Genomic DNA, 16,450 nt, shown 5'->3' with positions numbered 1-16,450 from the left:
ATTAAGTATTACTGCTTCATTAAGGAAAAGATGCAACATAATCTAATCTTCAAGTAAACATCATGTCCCCAACCCCAAAGTGAAACGAGGCTTTTCACAAATTGAATATGACCAGTTTCATCAAGAATTGTGTTTAGAATGCACATTATTTACATATCATTTACACATACTGACTTGCTTGCATCATCAACATATTTTTTCAATCACTTTTTTATCTCACATACATCACTTCAAAAAAGTTCTGAAGTATTTTTTTCATAAAATTATCTCAAATAATTTACTATCCAAACACAGTCTTATTACGGTTCATTTTATCATAAAAATGGTAGCTAGTACTACTAAATTGCAACTAAATCAAGCTAATGTATAAATCAAGTGCAGTATCTGTTCTTATCTAAGATATAAATCGAGTCAATTTAGAGATCATGTCAATCCTCAATTAAGTACTATGTGATGTAAATGCTATATATATATATACACACACACACAGAGGGGCTCTGATTCACAATCATTGAATCCTCAATTAGCCTCTTGGCTAACAGCCGAAAGCTTTTCACTTTGTAATACTCACATCCTACTAAAGATAATCAAATCTTGAATTCTTGATAAAGACACAACTATTCTCTCCTTTCTCCGTTGTCTCTAAAGTCCACCACTTTATATAGTGTGAACCCCAGAGATCAGAATAGAACTAGAAGCATCAGATCATATCCTCAGGACGACATCATCCATCCGCATTAAAACTCATATTCGTCTCCGCCGTTTCAACCTCACTTTTTTCATTCGATCCAAATGGCCTTTTCACTCCCATCATCACAGCCACAGCTATCACCACCGCAGCCACCGCCACCACAACCACTACTACCAGAACCAACCATCACCATCACCACCACAATCACCCCCACCCCACTGAATCAAGAAGCACAAGAAGACAAAACCGAATTCATGCACAAAAGCACAAACAACAGACGTTACATACAGCTGCTAGCCATCAACTACTTCTGTCTCTTTGTTGGCTCCGTTTCATCAGCACTCCTCTCCAAATTCTACTTCAACCACAAGGGCGGAAGCCGGTGGGTTTCCACATGGGTTCAGTCCGCCGGCTTTCCGCTGCTCCTCCTCCCCATTTACCTCCCCTATTACCTCTTCAAATGCACGGACAGACGGCCCTTTTCCCGGTTCACGCCGAAACTTTTGTCACTGTCCGTAATCATTGGATTTCTGTTGGGCATCAACAACTTACTTTTCTCGTGGGGAAATTCATATCTACCCGTCTCAACCTCTTCCTTGCTTCTCTCCTCCCAGCTTGCCTTCACTCTCATTCTCGCCGTAATCATCGTAAAACAGAAGATCACCTTCTGTAACCTTAACTGCGTCGTCCTTTTAACTCTGAGTTCAGTTCTGTTAGCCCTCGGATCAAAGCATGACAAAGCACAAGGTTTAACCAAAGCAAAATATTTCATAGGGTTCTTTTCAACCATCGGGGCCGGGCTATTATTCGCTCTTTATTTACCAGTAATGGAGAAAATTTATCGACAAGTTTACTGCTACGCTATGGTGATGGAAATGCAAATGATTATGGAAATCGCGGCGACGGCTCTGGCAACGATAGGGATGGCGGCTGATGGGGGATTTTCCGAAATGAAAAATGAGAGTTTTAAGGTTTTTGATCTGGGGCCGAGAGCTTACTGGCTGACGGTGTCTTTTAACATTGTAACGTGGCAGTTGTGTTTCATGGGGACGGCGGGGATGGTGTTCTTGACAACGTCGTTGACAGGGGGGATTTGCATGACGGCCCTTTTGTCCATGAATGTTTTGGGGGGTGTTTTGGTGTACCGGGATCAGTTTAGTGGGATGAAAGCTGTGTCTACATTGATGTGTGTTTGGGCGTTTTCATCCTATGTGTACGGGATGTATATGAAGATGGAGGAAGAGAAGGAAAGGGTGAGAGAGAATGAGAAGATTTGTGGTCATCATCATCATCGTCATCATCATGATCATAATGATGATAATCATCATCAAGGGTTCTTGGAGATGGCTGAGATTGTTTCGCAGGGCGGCTGATGGGAATCATGGGCTGATGAGTAGTAATGATTTTCTTGTAGCTAGGCAGTGTTGTATTGAAGGCTCTAGACTTAAGTGCATGTAATTATCATGGAGAAAAATGTTAGTGGTAAATGACAGTACCATTAATTACTCAAGCCTAGAAGAACAACTATTGTATCTAGTCTTTGCAGTTTGAGACGTGGTACAATTATTATCCTTTGATCAGTAAATGTTGCAATTAGTAGATTATTGCTATTTATCTTCTCATCATTTGATCAGAACTAGTTCTTCTTCATTCCAAAGAAATTTAAAGAATGAATGAGTAGAAATGTTCAATCGAACTTCTAATTTCGAACCATTTACTGCAACCTTGGAGATTTCGAGTATTGCAACTTTAATAAGGCTGCATAATAAACTGTACTTTTCTTTCCATCATACTGAACTGATATATGCAATTGTTGAATAATATTAGTACTACACACATGTAGACATATGTATATATAACAATTCAATTCAATGTACTTGTACTATCTAAGTATTTAGAAACAAAAAATGCAGGATAATCAAGTACAAAGCTGCCCCTCGGGGTCAGCTCAGCCGGTGAATCCTCGGGGGTATTCCCCGTGGGGCGCGGTTCGAATCTGGCTTCACATATCGCCTGGGTGCTCTTGGGGGGCTGGGTGCTCCAGGTCCAGGGAGATTAGTCTGGCAAAACTGGGATACTTTTTGGGTTGACAAAAAAAAAATAAAGTACAAAGTCAATTACGTATGTTTGTTGGTGTATCATTTGAAGATAACTTCAACATTTTAAAGGGGGAAAAAATAACTTTAAATATCTAATCTATAGTTAAGATTGTAATGACTATGTCATAAATTTGCAGTTGAATCTCGGCAGCTTGTTCATTACATGGACAGCTTTTGATGCAATTCATCTTATGTGACACGTCTATGTACATCTGATTTAAGAATTGAACCCCACAACCGCAAAGAAGAAGAAAGAAGAAAATTGCCATTTTTTTTTTGACAAACGAGAAAATTGCCATTTAAAAGGCCAGTTTTGCATACAATGCAAAGTTTTTGTAATTACTGATAATAGGAATGGGAAGTTGACTTTTTTACAGGGAAAAAAAATGGCACAAATGATATAGTACATTTGTGTGTGAACCTACGTATCCTCGAAAATTTTGATCCATTTGTTTATGAACATACTGAGAGGACTTTTGATCAATTTTGCTATTAGTAGAGCATAGATCTAATGGAAATCTTGCGAAGCTTTCTTTAATAAAGCGCTGAGCTCTTTAATGCCTTTAATTTATTGAATCCAGCACATCTTGATTGGAATAAGCAACTTGTATTTGTTGAATCGTAATTATATGTGTCTTCTTTTATCTTTACTTTCACTTTTGTCAGTGTGTTATGAGATTGCATAGATCACCTTCCACAAATGCACAACCACTTCTCTCAGTTTAAAAAATCAGATTAATTTTTTTATGCACTGACATACATACAGTGTAATGATTTTTTTACACTAGTAGCTATGGATGTATGAGATATGTGCGTGACTTGAATTTCGAATTTGAATTCATATTATGTAATATGATTTAAGCCTGTTAGTGTTAAAAAAATTTGTGTACGCTGACAGTTTATAAAAACTATACCCTACAAAATTATGCTTTCGCCAACTCGGTTTGAAAACTTTAACCTCTAGTTCCAAGTACATTAGGCTCCATGAATTTTAGTGTAACAATTTTAGTTTGCATGTGAGAGTGAAGACAATTTTTTGTTGGAAACAATTCTTGGTAGTTTGCAGTATAGGTAATGCATCACTAATGTACTTTTTGGGTCAACACATGAGTAATGCTTAGATTTACACTAGTCGTGATTGTAAAACCAATCATACTTATGCAGTTAATTTTAATTTGACTTTCACAGCACAAAGAAGCCATTTGAATTTCCTTTTATCTCAAGAAGTTAGCATAATTATAAAGTGTGTAAACAAGCACTAAACAAAAAATTAAGGTGAAGAGTCCTCCCATTACTTAATTAATTAGCATTAGCTTTTTCCACCTTCACCTGCCCCCAACTAAAGAAGGGACAAAAATAAAAAGAAAAAGAAAAAAGGTTCAAAATGATGCTCTCCCAAATCGACATAAAATTGTTCTGTGCCGGTTCAAAACATCCCACAAGTCAAAGGAATGAAGATTCGACCGTCTTTATTGAGAAATGTTTCTTTCCAATTTTTTTCTAGTCCAAGGGAAAAGAAAATGAATTGATATAACTGTACCATTTTTTGGTCAGTTTAGTTGAAAAAAGGTGGACAATGAAAATGATATACAGTTAGGCTGATAATATGAGCTTTCTTTAATATGATTCAAGTCATGCATTGACTGACATAAAGGTTTGGTAAAACTTGACATTTATTGGCTTAATTAGCTGCTAGTGATTTTCGTGGATCTAATCTAACATGTGAATTTGGTTGTTCCCTCTCTAAAAAGTTGAAACTTAATTAATAACAAGCCTAACTAATCGACAAAAATAAAGTGATTTTTCCCTCAACTTTTCATGACAAATATATAAATCCACAGATCTATACATCTATATATTAATTTCGTCTCCAAACTTCAATGATTAATTAACAATAACTTGGATATTATTGACAAAATTAACAAGGACATAGAATCTAATTATGTTTCTCTAAGCATCGAGGAAGGAAGAGAGAGAGAGAGACGAGTGAAGGTTGAACACAACATAATTTATGAGCACAAGTCAATCTTATTTAGCTAATCTTTATCTTGTCAGGAGCAAAAAGTATGATTAGGCATTTGTTGATTTGTTAATTTGAAAAATGGAGAAGAAAACTCCTCAAATAATTATCAATCTAAACAGTGCTAATTAATTATGGAACAAGACAGCATGATAGGTACTTAAGACCAACAGTTCTATTCTTAATTCCACTTTAACCACTCTAATCATTTTATAAGGAATTTCTACAACAATTGCCATCATAAATGTTTTCTTCTACAATAGCTACACAAGAGAAATAGACCCAACAATAGGAATATACCAATACCTATTTTACCGTCTTTGTAGACAAACCACTTGTGATATGTTTGCAGAAATGCTTATCCTTTTCCTTTCCTTTTCTGCATGCAAAACAAAGTCATATGTAGTACTACTTCCACCACAATAAACAATAACATAAGTTTAGAAAGAGGGTTTTTTTTTTTTTACCTTTTTTCCTTTCTACAATAGGGTTTCTATCAACTTCCACCCAAACAAATGAATGATGGTTGAGCTAAGCCGCCAGTAACATGGATTATGGGGAGTGATTGCCTTGTCGATTTCATAGATGTCTTTTTGAAGTGAGAACTCACATCTCCAAAAATCATACTTTTGTTTCTCATAGGCTTTAAATAACTTTTCAATACGAGCGGTCGGCCAAATAAGAAAGTCCCAGAAACTAAAAGACATAATTATTAGTGCAAAGATTTAGATGAAAGCACAATCATTTGAGCTAGAAAAGCTTTTAGTTATAGTGGCTAACCCAACATTTTGTTTTTATTGAAATTTCCAATTAGTCCCACTTTGTACTTCTTTCCCTCGAGCAAAACAAATTTGGATCATGCACCTATCAATGGAATTATCTCTTCATCAAAGTATTGAAATTTAATCTTCAATCAGCAGTGGAAGAATTAATTGGGTTCTAAGTATATATGGTGCCTGTGGAACTAAAAAAATCTTTTGTGCTACTCCATAATATATAGCTACTACTATATACGAGAGTCATGTGTTTAATTATTTTAGAATTATTTTTTCATTGCTTGTCAATGAGAAGAACTATCCAATGACCAATATTACGTACAAACTACATAAATTATAACTAAAGGATGCTCGTGGATGTTGTGATATAAAAACTCAGCCCTACAAAATTTATTTATTTTGCATGTAGGGTCGTCTAAAAAGTGAATCTTAAGATTTGACATGTCTAAGAACAATAGCAAATAAATTGATTATTTCCATAAAAAAAAAAAAAAGAGCTTGTATACATCATAGTGCACTAGCTTATAAGTTAATAGGGTTTGGATTAATCACTGCACACACAGGTTATCAAACCACTATAAGATGAGCCAGTGATCTTTTCTGGCTTTCAATATTATACCCTATCTTTCCTCAATTCCTATCTTGGGTGTTGAGGTTTTTGTGTGGGAGCAGTAGATCGAAGAGTGGGCATGCTATGTTCTTTAATGATGACTGAAGAAAGCAATTAAGACCAATAACATCCAAAAGATTAAACTTAGTGCACATTGATTTATTAACGTTCAAATTTCAATCAACAATTGTGGCGTATATTTATGTGGTACCCCTTTTTCCCTATTTGAGTTCTCTCTTTTATTTTCTTTTACACATTGCTTTTTCTGCATTAAAGGGATTCCTTTTGAATTACATGCCCTTCTTGTGATCATTGTGTTCACGATCTCAATGCCTAGCCAAAAGGAAAAAATAATTACACATTATAGCTAAAGACTCAGTCTCGATCGTGTGCAATATTACCTTTAGGAAAGACTTGTTATAGCAATTTTATATCATGCCACATATTAAAGAAATCCCTTTAATTGCTTCAATTTTTGTGCATCATGGGATGAAATTGCTTCAAACTGATTGTAGATAGAGCATAAATTGTTGATGAATAGAGATGCTCAATTACAATCTCAAGGAATAGCTATATGTTTCATTGGGGGAAATAGCTTTTCTATGAAATGTTTTTTTTTTTTAACTAGAAAGTGGAACAAATTTAGCTATTCCTCGTGGCACAAGGATACAACTTTCCAACCGAAAAAGAGCAAACGAGAAATAATGGATAGGGTTTAATCATTATCGGAGCCACTACAGGCACTTAGACATCTACATATGAACCTTCTCATGACCATCAGAAAATTGACATCCACATATATATATATATAGATATAACCAGATACTCATAGTCAACTGATTAATATAACCAGAAAATTGACATCCACTACTGTGGGTAGATTCGACTTGATAATTAATCTGATCACACGAGTTAATGTATAATATGGTGCTCATATCTCCCGTAATAGGGATTTTATTTATCTTGTATCTGATATAACCAGATTTTCCATACGGAAATTTTTTGGAGACCTGAACTAAAGAGGGGAAAAAAAAACCCAGATTTTTCATATACTTCAAGGACAGAAAAAAGTGTAAATATTCAAAAAACACTACAAGTTTGGCGTTGCAAGCATTCAACTATGTGACTAAGTGGAATTAAACTATTAAGTAAAGGTGACAAAATGGGCGGAATGGGCGGGATTTGCTTGAGTCCGAAATGAAACCGAATCATATGGGTTTGGACCTAACTTTATCCATATGTATTTTGGGACTAATTTGGGCGGGATCACTTTGGGATGGGTTTAGATTGATCCCGCCCAATACCCAAATTTATTTTCTATATTTTTTTCCTTTAATTCTTTTTTATTTTTTATATAAATTTAATATTTTTATTTATTAAATTTCTTTTGATCTTATTGTGAATTTATATTTTCCTGAATTCATTTACACTTTAGAACGATCAACAGTTACTTTAAAAAGACATAACATTTTGATAAGAATGAACATATCTTTTCCCTGGATTAAAGAAAAAATTGGATTAACAAATAAAGAAAAAAATAGATATACAACCATATTCCAACAGATATCAAGATAGCCAGGGTACTGAGGTTGTTGAACATTTATCCTCATCACAGTCCAAGGATATGGGTAAGGTTAGTAATTTTCTCTACCTAAATATGACATAATGTTGTCTGACACAAGGACGGGAAACAAGATTTTTTAACACCAAATTCATTTTTACTGACATTCTTAAAATTTCCAAAAATTGATACAAAAGAAATTCACATTAAATGTTGAATAAAGCTAGCACGGAAACGAAGAAGTTGATTAAAAATTGATAACAGGGTTGCATATAGAAATCTATGTAGATAGTTCAACAATTAGCATAAAATCAACGTAAAGGGGTGCCAACAGTTATTAGTAAAGTATTGATTCTTGTAGACACCAAAATTTTACCAATTCATTTTATTTTTATTGTTATCTTTATTTCTTTAAAGTTGTTTAAATGAAATCATTTTTACTTAATTGGTTTTCTTTTGTAGGAAAGTGAAGAAAGGAAAAGAAAGAAAATGGAAGTGAAAAAAAATCAGATTTTTGCAAAAAAAAAAATCAGAGATGAATTTTTGGATAAATGAAATTTTTTGGGAAGATATTTGGGCCCAATGGGTACCCAAGTATTTCCCAACACTTCCCATCAAATAATGGGTACAATTGGGATGCATCCCATTTTAAATCCAATATCAAATTATAATACCCATCCCGCCCGAAATCCCTTTGGGCATGGGTAGCCTATTGGGATTTGGGACAAATTGCCACCTCTACTATTAAGCATCTGAGCGTTGTATGTGAGGTAAAAAAAGGTGGTTGAAAATTGCGTTTATGATGCAAATTGAATAATATTTGACTTTTTTTTCTTTTTTAACAAGTCATGCTAACCAAATGGAAATGGTCATAAACTGAACAAAGAAATCATTTGACAGAAAACTACACATATCGGAAGAAAGACACTTCTGAAAATGCAGCTTCATGCAGTTGCAGGAGTGTAGATAGTGCTTATGAAATCTGAATATCGACCGGCAAACAATTTTGGCGTGTGGACGTAGCTCCAAAAAAGAATGGTGGCATGAGTTTGTATGTACATTTGAAAGCAGAATATAGACAACCTTCCTATTAAAGACAGCAAGTGCAGCTAAGCAGTACCCTATTCGTCCCGAGAGGTCCTTTCCCTAACAAGATGCTACTAACCTTTCTTGGGGGTTTCAACTAGTTTTCAATGCCCAGTTGGCCACCTAAATAAAGAATGGATGCTGTAGTTTTTTGGCCAGGAATTGCTTCCAAATACAATTCTCTCTTGAAATTTGGCTTCTCATTATTCATTAATTCCCACTTTATAGTTTATGCTCCAAGATTGTGGAGACAAAAACCGTGGGTATGCTTGCAGCAGCTTTGTTGAAAAATTGTAAAGGATGAAGAAAAAAGTAGGAATTATGCATTTGCTGCTTTCATATCTGGTGATATTCTATATACGTTTTGGCAGGTATCCCTCCTCCTCCCAAAAAAAGGGTTTTTTTTTTTTGAGATATCATATACTACTTTTAGCTGTGTGGACTTGACAAAAAGATTCTTAAGTATGATCTCGAGTGCTCAAATTCGCTAGTTTAAATTAAAAAGACAATAAGTATATGTATGAAAATAATTTTAGGTGCTTAAGGGGATTAAATGTATTGGATTAGAATGCTCATTTTAAATTTTTATTATTATTTTGTATAGGATCTCATATACTATGCATGAACTTATTCTGACAAAAGAGATTATTTGAAAAAAAAAAAAGAAAAAAAAGAGTCATAGTAGCATTAATTTTTGACACGAAAAAATCATAGTAATCATGGGCCTGGAAAAGGTCAATTGGGTCTTGATTGTCTGTTGGATCTTTAACAGCCCAGAAAACAATTCCACACGAAGGCCGACATCTGAGCCCAAGAGCTGTAAGACGTTCAGGATGTCTCAACTGAGAAAGATGTTGGGAATTAGAAATGACACAGCTATGCAATCTTGTTGAAACTAGGCTGACGTTTAACAATCAATGCAGTTTTTTTTTTTTGGCCTTAAATAGGTTATTTCTTTTAAATTTTCTAATTATTAGTTTTCTCCACAAAAAAAAGGCTAATCACTAATTTTTTAGCCCCATTTGGGGTTGCGGCGCTTTTGGTTAAAAAGTACTTTTAGGTGCTAAAACTACTTTTAAAGTGTTTGGTGAACATCATCCCACAAAATTAGGAGTAGAGCTTTTGGTATTAAAAGTACTTTTAGCAAAAACTCAAATTTGGTGCTTTTAGAGTAACTTTTGTGATTTAAAAAATAAGACATCAAATTTAATTATCTTATCCTATATTATGAACCAAATAAAAAGATAAGCAATTTTAAAAATTTTCAAATTACACATTATCCAATATAATAAATACTTATTGAATTATGTCTCCAAATAATATATTTAAAAGCACTTAAATAGTTAAAAAGTACTTTTATTAAAAACTGTATTTAGAGAAGTATTTTTCAATAAGTTACCGCAATCTCAAATGGGCCTTCATCTTTTTAATTCTCCTATTTCATAGAATAAGATCAATGTAGCTCTACAAAAACTCTTCAAACGGCAATCATCTTCTATAGCAACTATGGAACTCCCATATGCCGTCTACCTTTTACATCCTAGAAAAAGTTGAGAAGGTGTATATTGGCAAATAGTCTCACACATTCTTGCTAAAATAGTGTGGATATTCCTGTTAAAATAGTATACCCAAAATTGAAATTCAATATACCTCTGCCATATCATTCAATAACTTAAACTTCTAAAAAAAATTATCCAAAGACTGATATCATATCCAATGTGAATTGATACTCATGAGTGTTATATATATATATACCTTTTGTAAACCTAATCTTCTTGAACCTATTTAGTTTAAGTAGTGCTACATTTACGTTGTTTTCAATTAAGAAAAAAGAGTCTTTATAGCAAAGCCAAGTGCAATAGAAAAAAGTTGCTCCCTCGGGCTCAGCAGCCTTGTTGAAGAAGAGTTGTGGCAAACATGACTCAAAATAAAGATCCGAATTCTGAACAAGAAGAAGATATCTTAAGAAGAGGGCAGAAGAAATTTAAACGGCAATTTGCAGGGGAGCTAGTGGCAAATTGCAATACATATGCCGATGGGGAGAGTGATCCAATGGATGTCATATGCAAAGCCTCAATCCAGGAACAAGGTTCTGGGGGGGAGGGGAAGTCATTCTTGAAAACACTCAAAGGAGGGAAGTCATCAGGGGAGTTCTACGATGGGGAAGGAGAAGATGTGGATTTTGATGTGGATCCACAATTTTTGGATCTTGATTTGAAGAAAGATGATGAAATCAGGGAATCAAAATTTCCTAGAGTTGATTCCAAGCAGGAAGAAATCCTAAAATTCTGGAGGCCATGGAGGAGGAGTCTTCTAATTAAAGTTTTAGGGCGACGAGTAGGCTTTAAAGTGTTAAAAAACTGGTTGAGGGAAGTGTGGGCGTTGCAAGAAGATTTCAAATTACTAGATCTGGAGAATGGATTCTTCCTTTCCCGTTTCAGGAACAAAGCCGGTTACCAGCGAGTGCTAGAAGAGAGGCCATGGACAGTACAAAGGGCACTATATAACTATTAGCAAATGGAGACCCGGATTTCAACCAACGAATGCAGACATCAAAACCACGTTAGTATGGGTTAGACTTCCTGGCTTACTAGTTGAGTATTATGGTGAGACATTCTTATTACGGATAGGTAATGCGCTTGGAAAAGCTATAAAGGTGGACCATCAGACCATATCTACTACAAGAGGCAAATATGCGTGGCTGTACGTAGAAGTAGACTTGAAGCAGGCACTAGTGCCATTTGTCTATGTAGACAGAGAGCTCCAGGTAGTGGAGTATAAGAGGCTAGAAGCAATTTGTTTTGAATGCAGTAGATATGGACACATAGCAATTAACTGTCACAGGGAAAAGGAGGATTCTGGTGAAACCTCGGAGGAGAGGAGGAGGGAAAGAGAAAAGAAGGAGCAGGAAGCAGAAAGCAAGTCTTACGAGCAATGGATGGTAGCAAACAAGAGTAGGCCAAGAGTTGACAACAGGTTTAAGATGGGGACAGCCCAGCCGATACCAGGTGCAAACTATCAACAGGAAGTACAACCGCATGATGAATTTAACGGGGACCTAAATAGGAAGGGAAAGAGTCCAACAGAGGACGTGGGGCCAAATATAGTGGCATTGGCAAATGTGCAAGGGAATATAGGTTCCAGATTTGGAGTGCTTAACGAAATAGTAGAGGAGGACATCAACCAAGATGGAATGGATTCAAGGGAACAACTTAAGGAGAAGCTTATCAATGTGCCAAGCCCTTCGCATGGAATAGTTTTCAAGCGTGTCAAGAAGAATGTTGGAGGAGTGAAAGGAAAGGATAACCAGCCTAACTGTTCTGGTAAAAAGGTGCATAGCGGTCAGCAAACTATCATGAAGGTTAGGCTCCCAAAAATTAGCAAAGCACTTGCTCCCCAAAAGGCTGCATTTTTGAAGAAAGGAGAAGAACCCACCAAAGGGAGTCCGAAAGTAGGAGACATTTCGAGGGAGCATCAACTTCTCAACCGCGTGTAATACTAAGGGATCCAATGGAGTACGAAGATATACTTGACCGATCGGGAGAAGTAGAGAGAGACACATGAGTAGAGGATGTAGATCTGGGAGACCTTTCAAAAGATTCATTAGAAGAAGAGATGTAGGATTCATTTGAAAGAGTTAGCGCCTCCATATCGTTACTGGAAGAAGCAATAAACTTGGGTAGTGAAAGCCAAGAAGCAGGGGCAGAAAACGTTGGGATGGGATAGGCTAAGCAAGCCGACGGAGAGGAGGGATACCAAGTCAATTAATAATTGTTATGGTTAGTTTAAAAATCTTGACTTGAAACTACAGGGGAGCAGCAAATCGACAGTTTTGGAGGAATCTGAAAGACTTGCATCTTTAGCATAGACATGAGATTTTAGTTCTGATGGAAACTAGAACACGTAGTGAGAAGGTTGAAAGGATACTGAGCAGTTTCAGTTATGATAGGAAAAATTGTGTGGAAGCAGAGGGTTTCTCTGGGGGCATATGGATGTTTTGGAGTAGCTTTGAAGTAGAAATAAAGATTTTGAGTACCAACTGACAGTTTATACTTGCAGTGGTAAAGTGTAACTCTGGACAGGAGTGGCTATTATCCACAGTGTATGCCTCACCAGAAGAAAAAAGCTACGTAAAGAACTATGAAAATATTTTAAGTTAATAGGGTCTCGGATTAAATTTCCATGGCTCATTATTGGAGATCTTAATGAAGTGGTGAGTGCATAGGAAAAAAGAGATGGACGGCTGTTCAAGAGAAAGCATGAAAACAGTCTCATAGATTGCATCCGTAGTTAGGAATTAATTGACCTGGGGTTCAGTGGCCCAACTTTGACATGGAATAACCTCAGGGGAGGAGGGGCAAGGGTAAAGAAGAGACTAGATAGAGGCACATGTAATGACACGTGGAGAACTCTTTTTCCAGAAGCAGCTGTCACATACCTTACCTGAGTGCATTCGGATCACCATCTTCTGTTACTAGAGTTGGATGTTAGAGGAAATGGAAGAAAAGAGCATAAATCTTTTCGATTTGAATTGGCCTGGATAAACCACGAAGGGTTCATGAAGGAAGTAGAACAAACCTGGAGGAAGAATGAGGACTTATTGAAAAGTCTGGACACATTTGTTGAAAGGCTCAGGAAATGGAATAAGAAAGTATTCAGAAATATTTTTCAGTAGAAAAGGAGATGTTTGGCGAGATTAGGCGGCATTCAACGAGCACTGGAGCGAAGGGATTCATTTTATCTGGAGAAGTTGGAGAAGGAACTAGTGAGGGAAAACAACGAAATACTAGAACAGGAGGAAATATTTTGGTATCAAAGTCTTGCATTACCTAGCTAAAGTGTAGGGACAGAATACTAGATTTTTTCACTTGTTTGCTATTATTAAAAGGAATAAAGGTACAATACTCAGTTTGAAAGATAGGGAAGGCACATGACAAAACGATAAAGAGCATTGTGGTGGATCATTTTAAGGAGCTTTATAGTAAGGAGAGTGACCCTATGTTGTGTACTGGATGGGTGAATGGTTTTAAAATTATCTCTAATAGGCAGAAGAGTGTTTTATTACATACAGTGAGTGAACAAGAAGTAGAGAGGACCTTATTTCATATGAAGGGATGCAAAGCACTAGGACCAGATGGCGTATGCGCGGCCTTCTACCAAAGATGTTGGCTATAAGTTGGAACTTCTTTAGTGCGATGGGTCTAGGATGTTTCAGTAAAAAGGAGTTACCAACAGGGGTGAATATCACACTCATTTCTCTTATACCAAATGTGAAAAACCCTGAAACAGTGGCCCATTTGAGACCAATATCTCTTTGTAATGTGGACTACAAAATAGTGTCAAAGATTATTGTTGAAAGATTGAGGCACTTACTTAAGGAGCTGGTGGGGCCGAAACATGCCAGCTTCATTCCTGGGCGTCAAACGAGTGATAATATCATCGCCCAAGAGCTTTTGCACACAATGAGGAGGATGCGCGGGAGGAAAGAGGCCATGATTGTTAAGGTGGATTTGGAGAAGGCTTACGACAGGATTAGGTAGGATTTCCTTCAACAAACGCTGGAAATGGCAGGGTTTCCACTGGACCTTATTAAGCTGGTAATGAATTGTGTTCAAGTAGATGCAACATCTATTTTAGGGAATGGGAAAAATCAAAAGTGTTTACTTCATCTAGAGGATTGAGACAAGGGGATCATCTCTCACCTTACTTATTTGTATTGTGTATATAAAGGTTGAGCTATATGATATTCCAACCGGCAAAGGAGAGGAAATGGAACGGAATTAGAACTTCAAGAAATGGGCCAAGGATCACGCATCTATTATTTGAGGACGACCTCCTTTTATGTGCAGAGGCCACTCCAGAGCAAAGCTAGGTCATCTGCACTATTATGACTGATTTCTGTAGTATTTCTGGGTAAAAGATCAACATATCGAAAACAAAATTCTGCTCACAAAATGTGGGACGAAGTGTAAGGAGGGAGATAAGCAAGATAGTTGGGGTGGAGGAAACTAAAAACTTGGTAAATATCTCGGTATTCCACTCGTGCATTTAAGAATTAGTAAGAGCACATATATTCCAATGTTGGATTTGATACGGGCCAAACTTGCGGAATGGAAAAGGAGAAATTTATCATTTGCAGGAAGGACAACTCTAATAAAGTCAGTGCTCACAGCAATTCCTACTTATCACATGCAGACTACAATGATTCCTTTTTCAGTCTTGGAGGAAGTAGAGAAGTATGCAAGGAGTTTCCTTTGGGGAGATAGTGAGGATAGTAGAAAAATCCAATATGTCAACTGGAACACTGTAACACAAGCAAAAAAACGAGAGGGAATCGGAATTAGAAAACTCAAAAAAGTGAATAAGGCACTATTGGCCAAGTTTGCCTGAAAATTATCTAGAGACAATCAGTCACTTTGGAGAAAAGTGATTGAGGGGAAATACTTTAAGGGGTCAACAGGAATTCATTCATCAGCCAAAACTGGAGACTCCCATTTGTGGAAAAGTATTGTCAAAGGTTGTGATCTACTAGAGAAGGGAGTCCAATAGAAGATAGGGAATGGAGAAACAGTGCAATTTTAGAAGGATAAATGGGTAGGAGAAACAACACTTTTAGAGGAAACAGAGAAAGAGATATCGGAGGAGGAGGTAGAGCAGAAAGTGGCAGAATATTGGAAATCAAGTGACTGGGATATAGGGATGCTACAAGAACTGTTAACTCCTGAACAAGTTCTTAAGATAAGCAACTACTATATTTTTCCAGGAATGGAAAATCCAGACACCCTTTGTTGGAAACCCAAAGCTAATGGGCTCTTCACAACTAAATCAGCGTATGAGCTGGATTGGGAAGAAGAGGAACTGCATGAAAAAGCATTAGGGTGGGAGAAACTTTGGAAAATGAAGGGATCGGGGAGATGGCAGTTCCTCCTATGGCTTGTAAGGCAGGAAAAACTCTTGACGCAGGAAGAGAAAACAAAGAGAAGGATAAGTCCCGTTGCTCAATGTTCAATTTGTAAGATAGATATTGAGTCAACTTTGCATGCAATTCGGGATTGTAAATAGATATGCGATATTTGGGGGAAGTTCGTAAGACCAAACAGATGGGAGTAGTTCTTGAATAAGCCTTTGTAACAGTGGCTGGACTGGAATTTAAAGGATGGAAGGATTGGGGTAGGAGGGTTGACAGAGTGGCAAGTGACATTCCAACATATAGTCTACATCGCATGGGCTACCAGAAACACCTTTTGTGCTACAGGAGATGCAACTAAAATAAAGGTTGATCATAAAGCCATTTGTGCGAGGGTAGAACAAGTGAAAGCTGCATTGTTCAGGAAGGAAGTGCCACAACAAGGGAGGTGAAACATGTTAAATGGGAAAGACCTCCAAAGGATTGGTGAAAGATGAATGTGAACGGAGCAGCAAGTAAAGGGATGTGGAGAGCGGGGGTAAGAGGAGTTCTTAGGGATAACTGGGATCGATGGGAGTCTGAATTTGTAATGAGTGTGGGTTTTGCAGATAATATATCAGCAGAGTTATGGGGACTGCTTAAGGGATTAGAGCTGGTGATAGGGTGTTACTTGTTGGTTATTTTATTGTTAATTTTCCCC

At 36.7% G+C, this 16,450-nt stretch overlaps 1 protein-coding gene across 1 annotated transcript; it reads left to right on the top strand.

Moving 5' to 3' along the window:
• Positions 1-566: 566 nt before the first annotated feature.
• LOC113710701 (probable purine permease 4) lies at positions 567-2,321 on the top strand. Its single transcript, XM_027233820.2, has one exon. It carries the CDS (start codon positions 793-795, stop codon positions 2,062-2,064), a length of 1,272 nt encoding a protein of 423 aa, XP_027089621.1. The 5' UTR covers positions 567-792; the 3' UTR covers positions 2,065-2,321.
• The last annotated feature ends 14,129 nt before the right edge of the window (positions 2,322-16,450 follow it).

Source organism: Coffea arabica, chromosome 9e (genome assembly GCF_036785885.1).
Source record: "Coffea arabica cultivar ET-39 chromosome 9e, Coffea Arabica ET-39 HiFi, whole genome shotgun sequence".
Lineage (NCBI taxonomy): Eukaryota > Viridiplantae > Streptophyta > Magnoliopsida > Gentianales > Rubiaceae > Coffea > Coffea arabica.
Note: the sequence above shows the minus strand (reverse complement) of the source record. Positions and strands in the feature narration are given on the sequence as shown.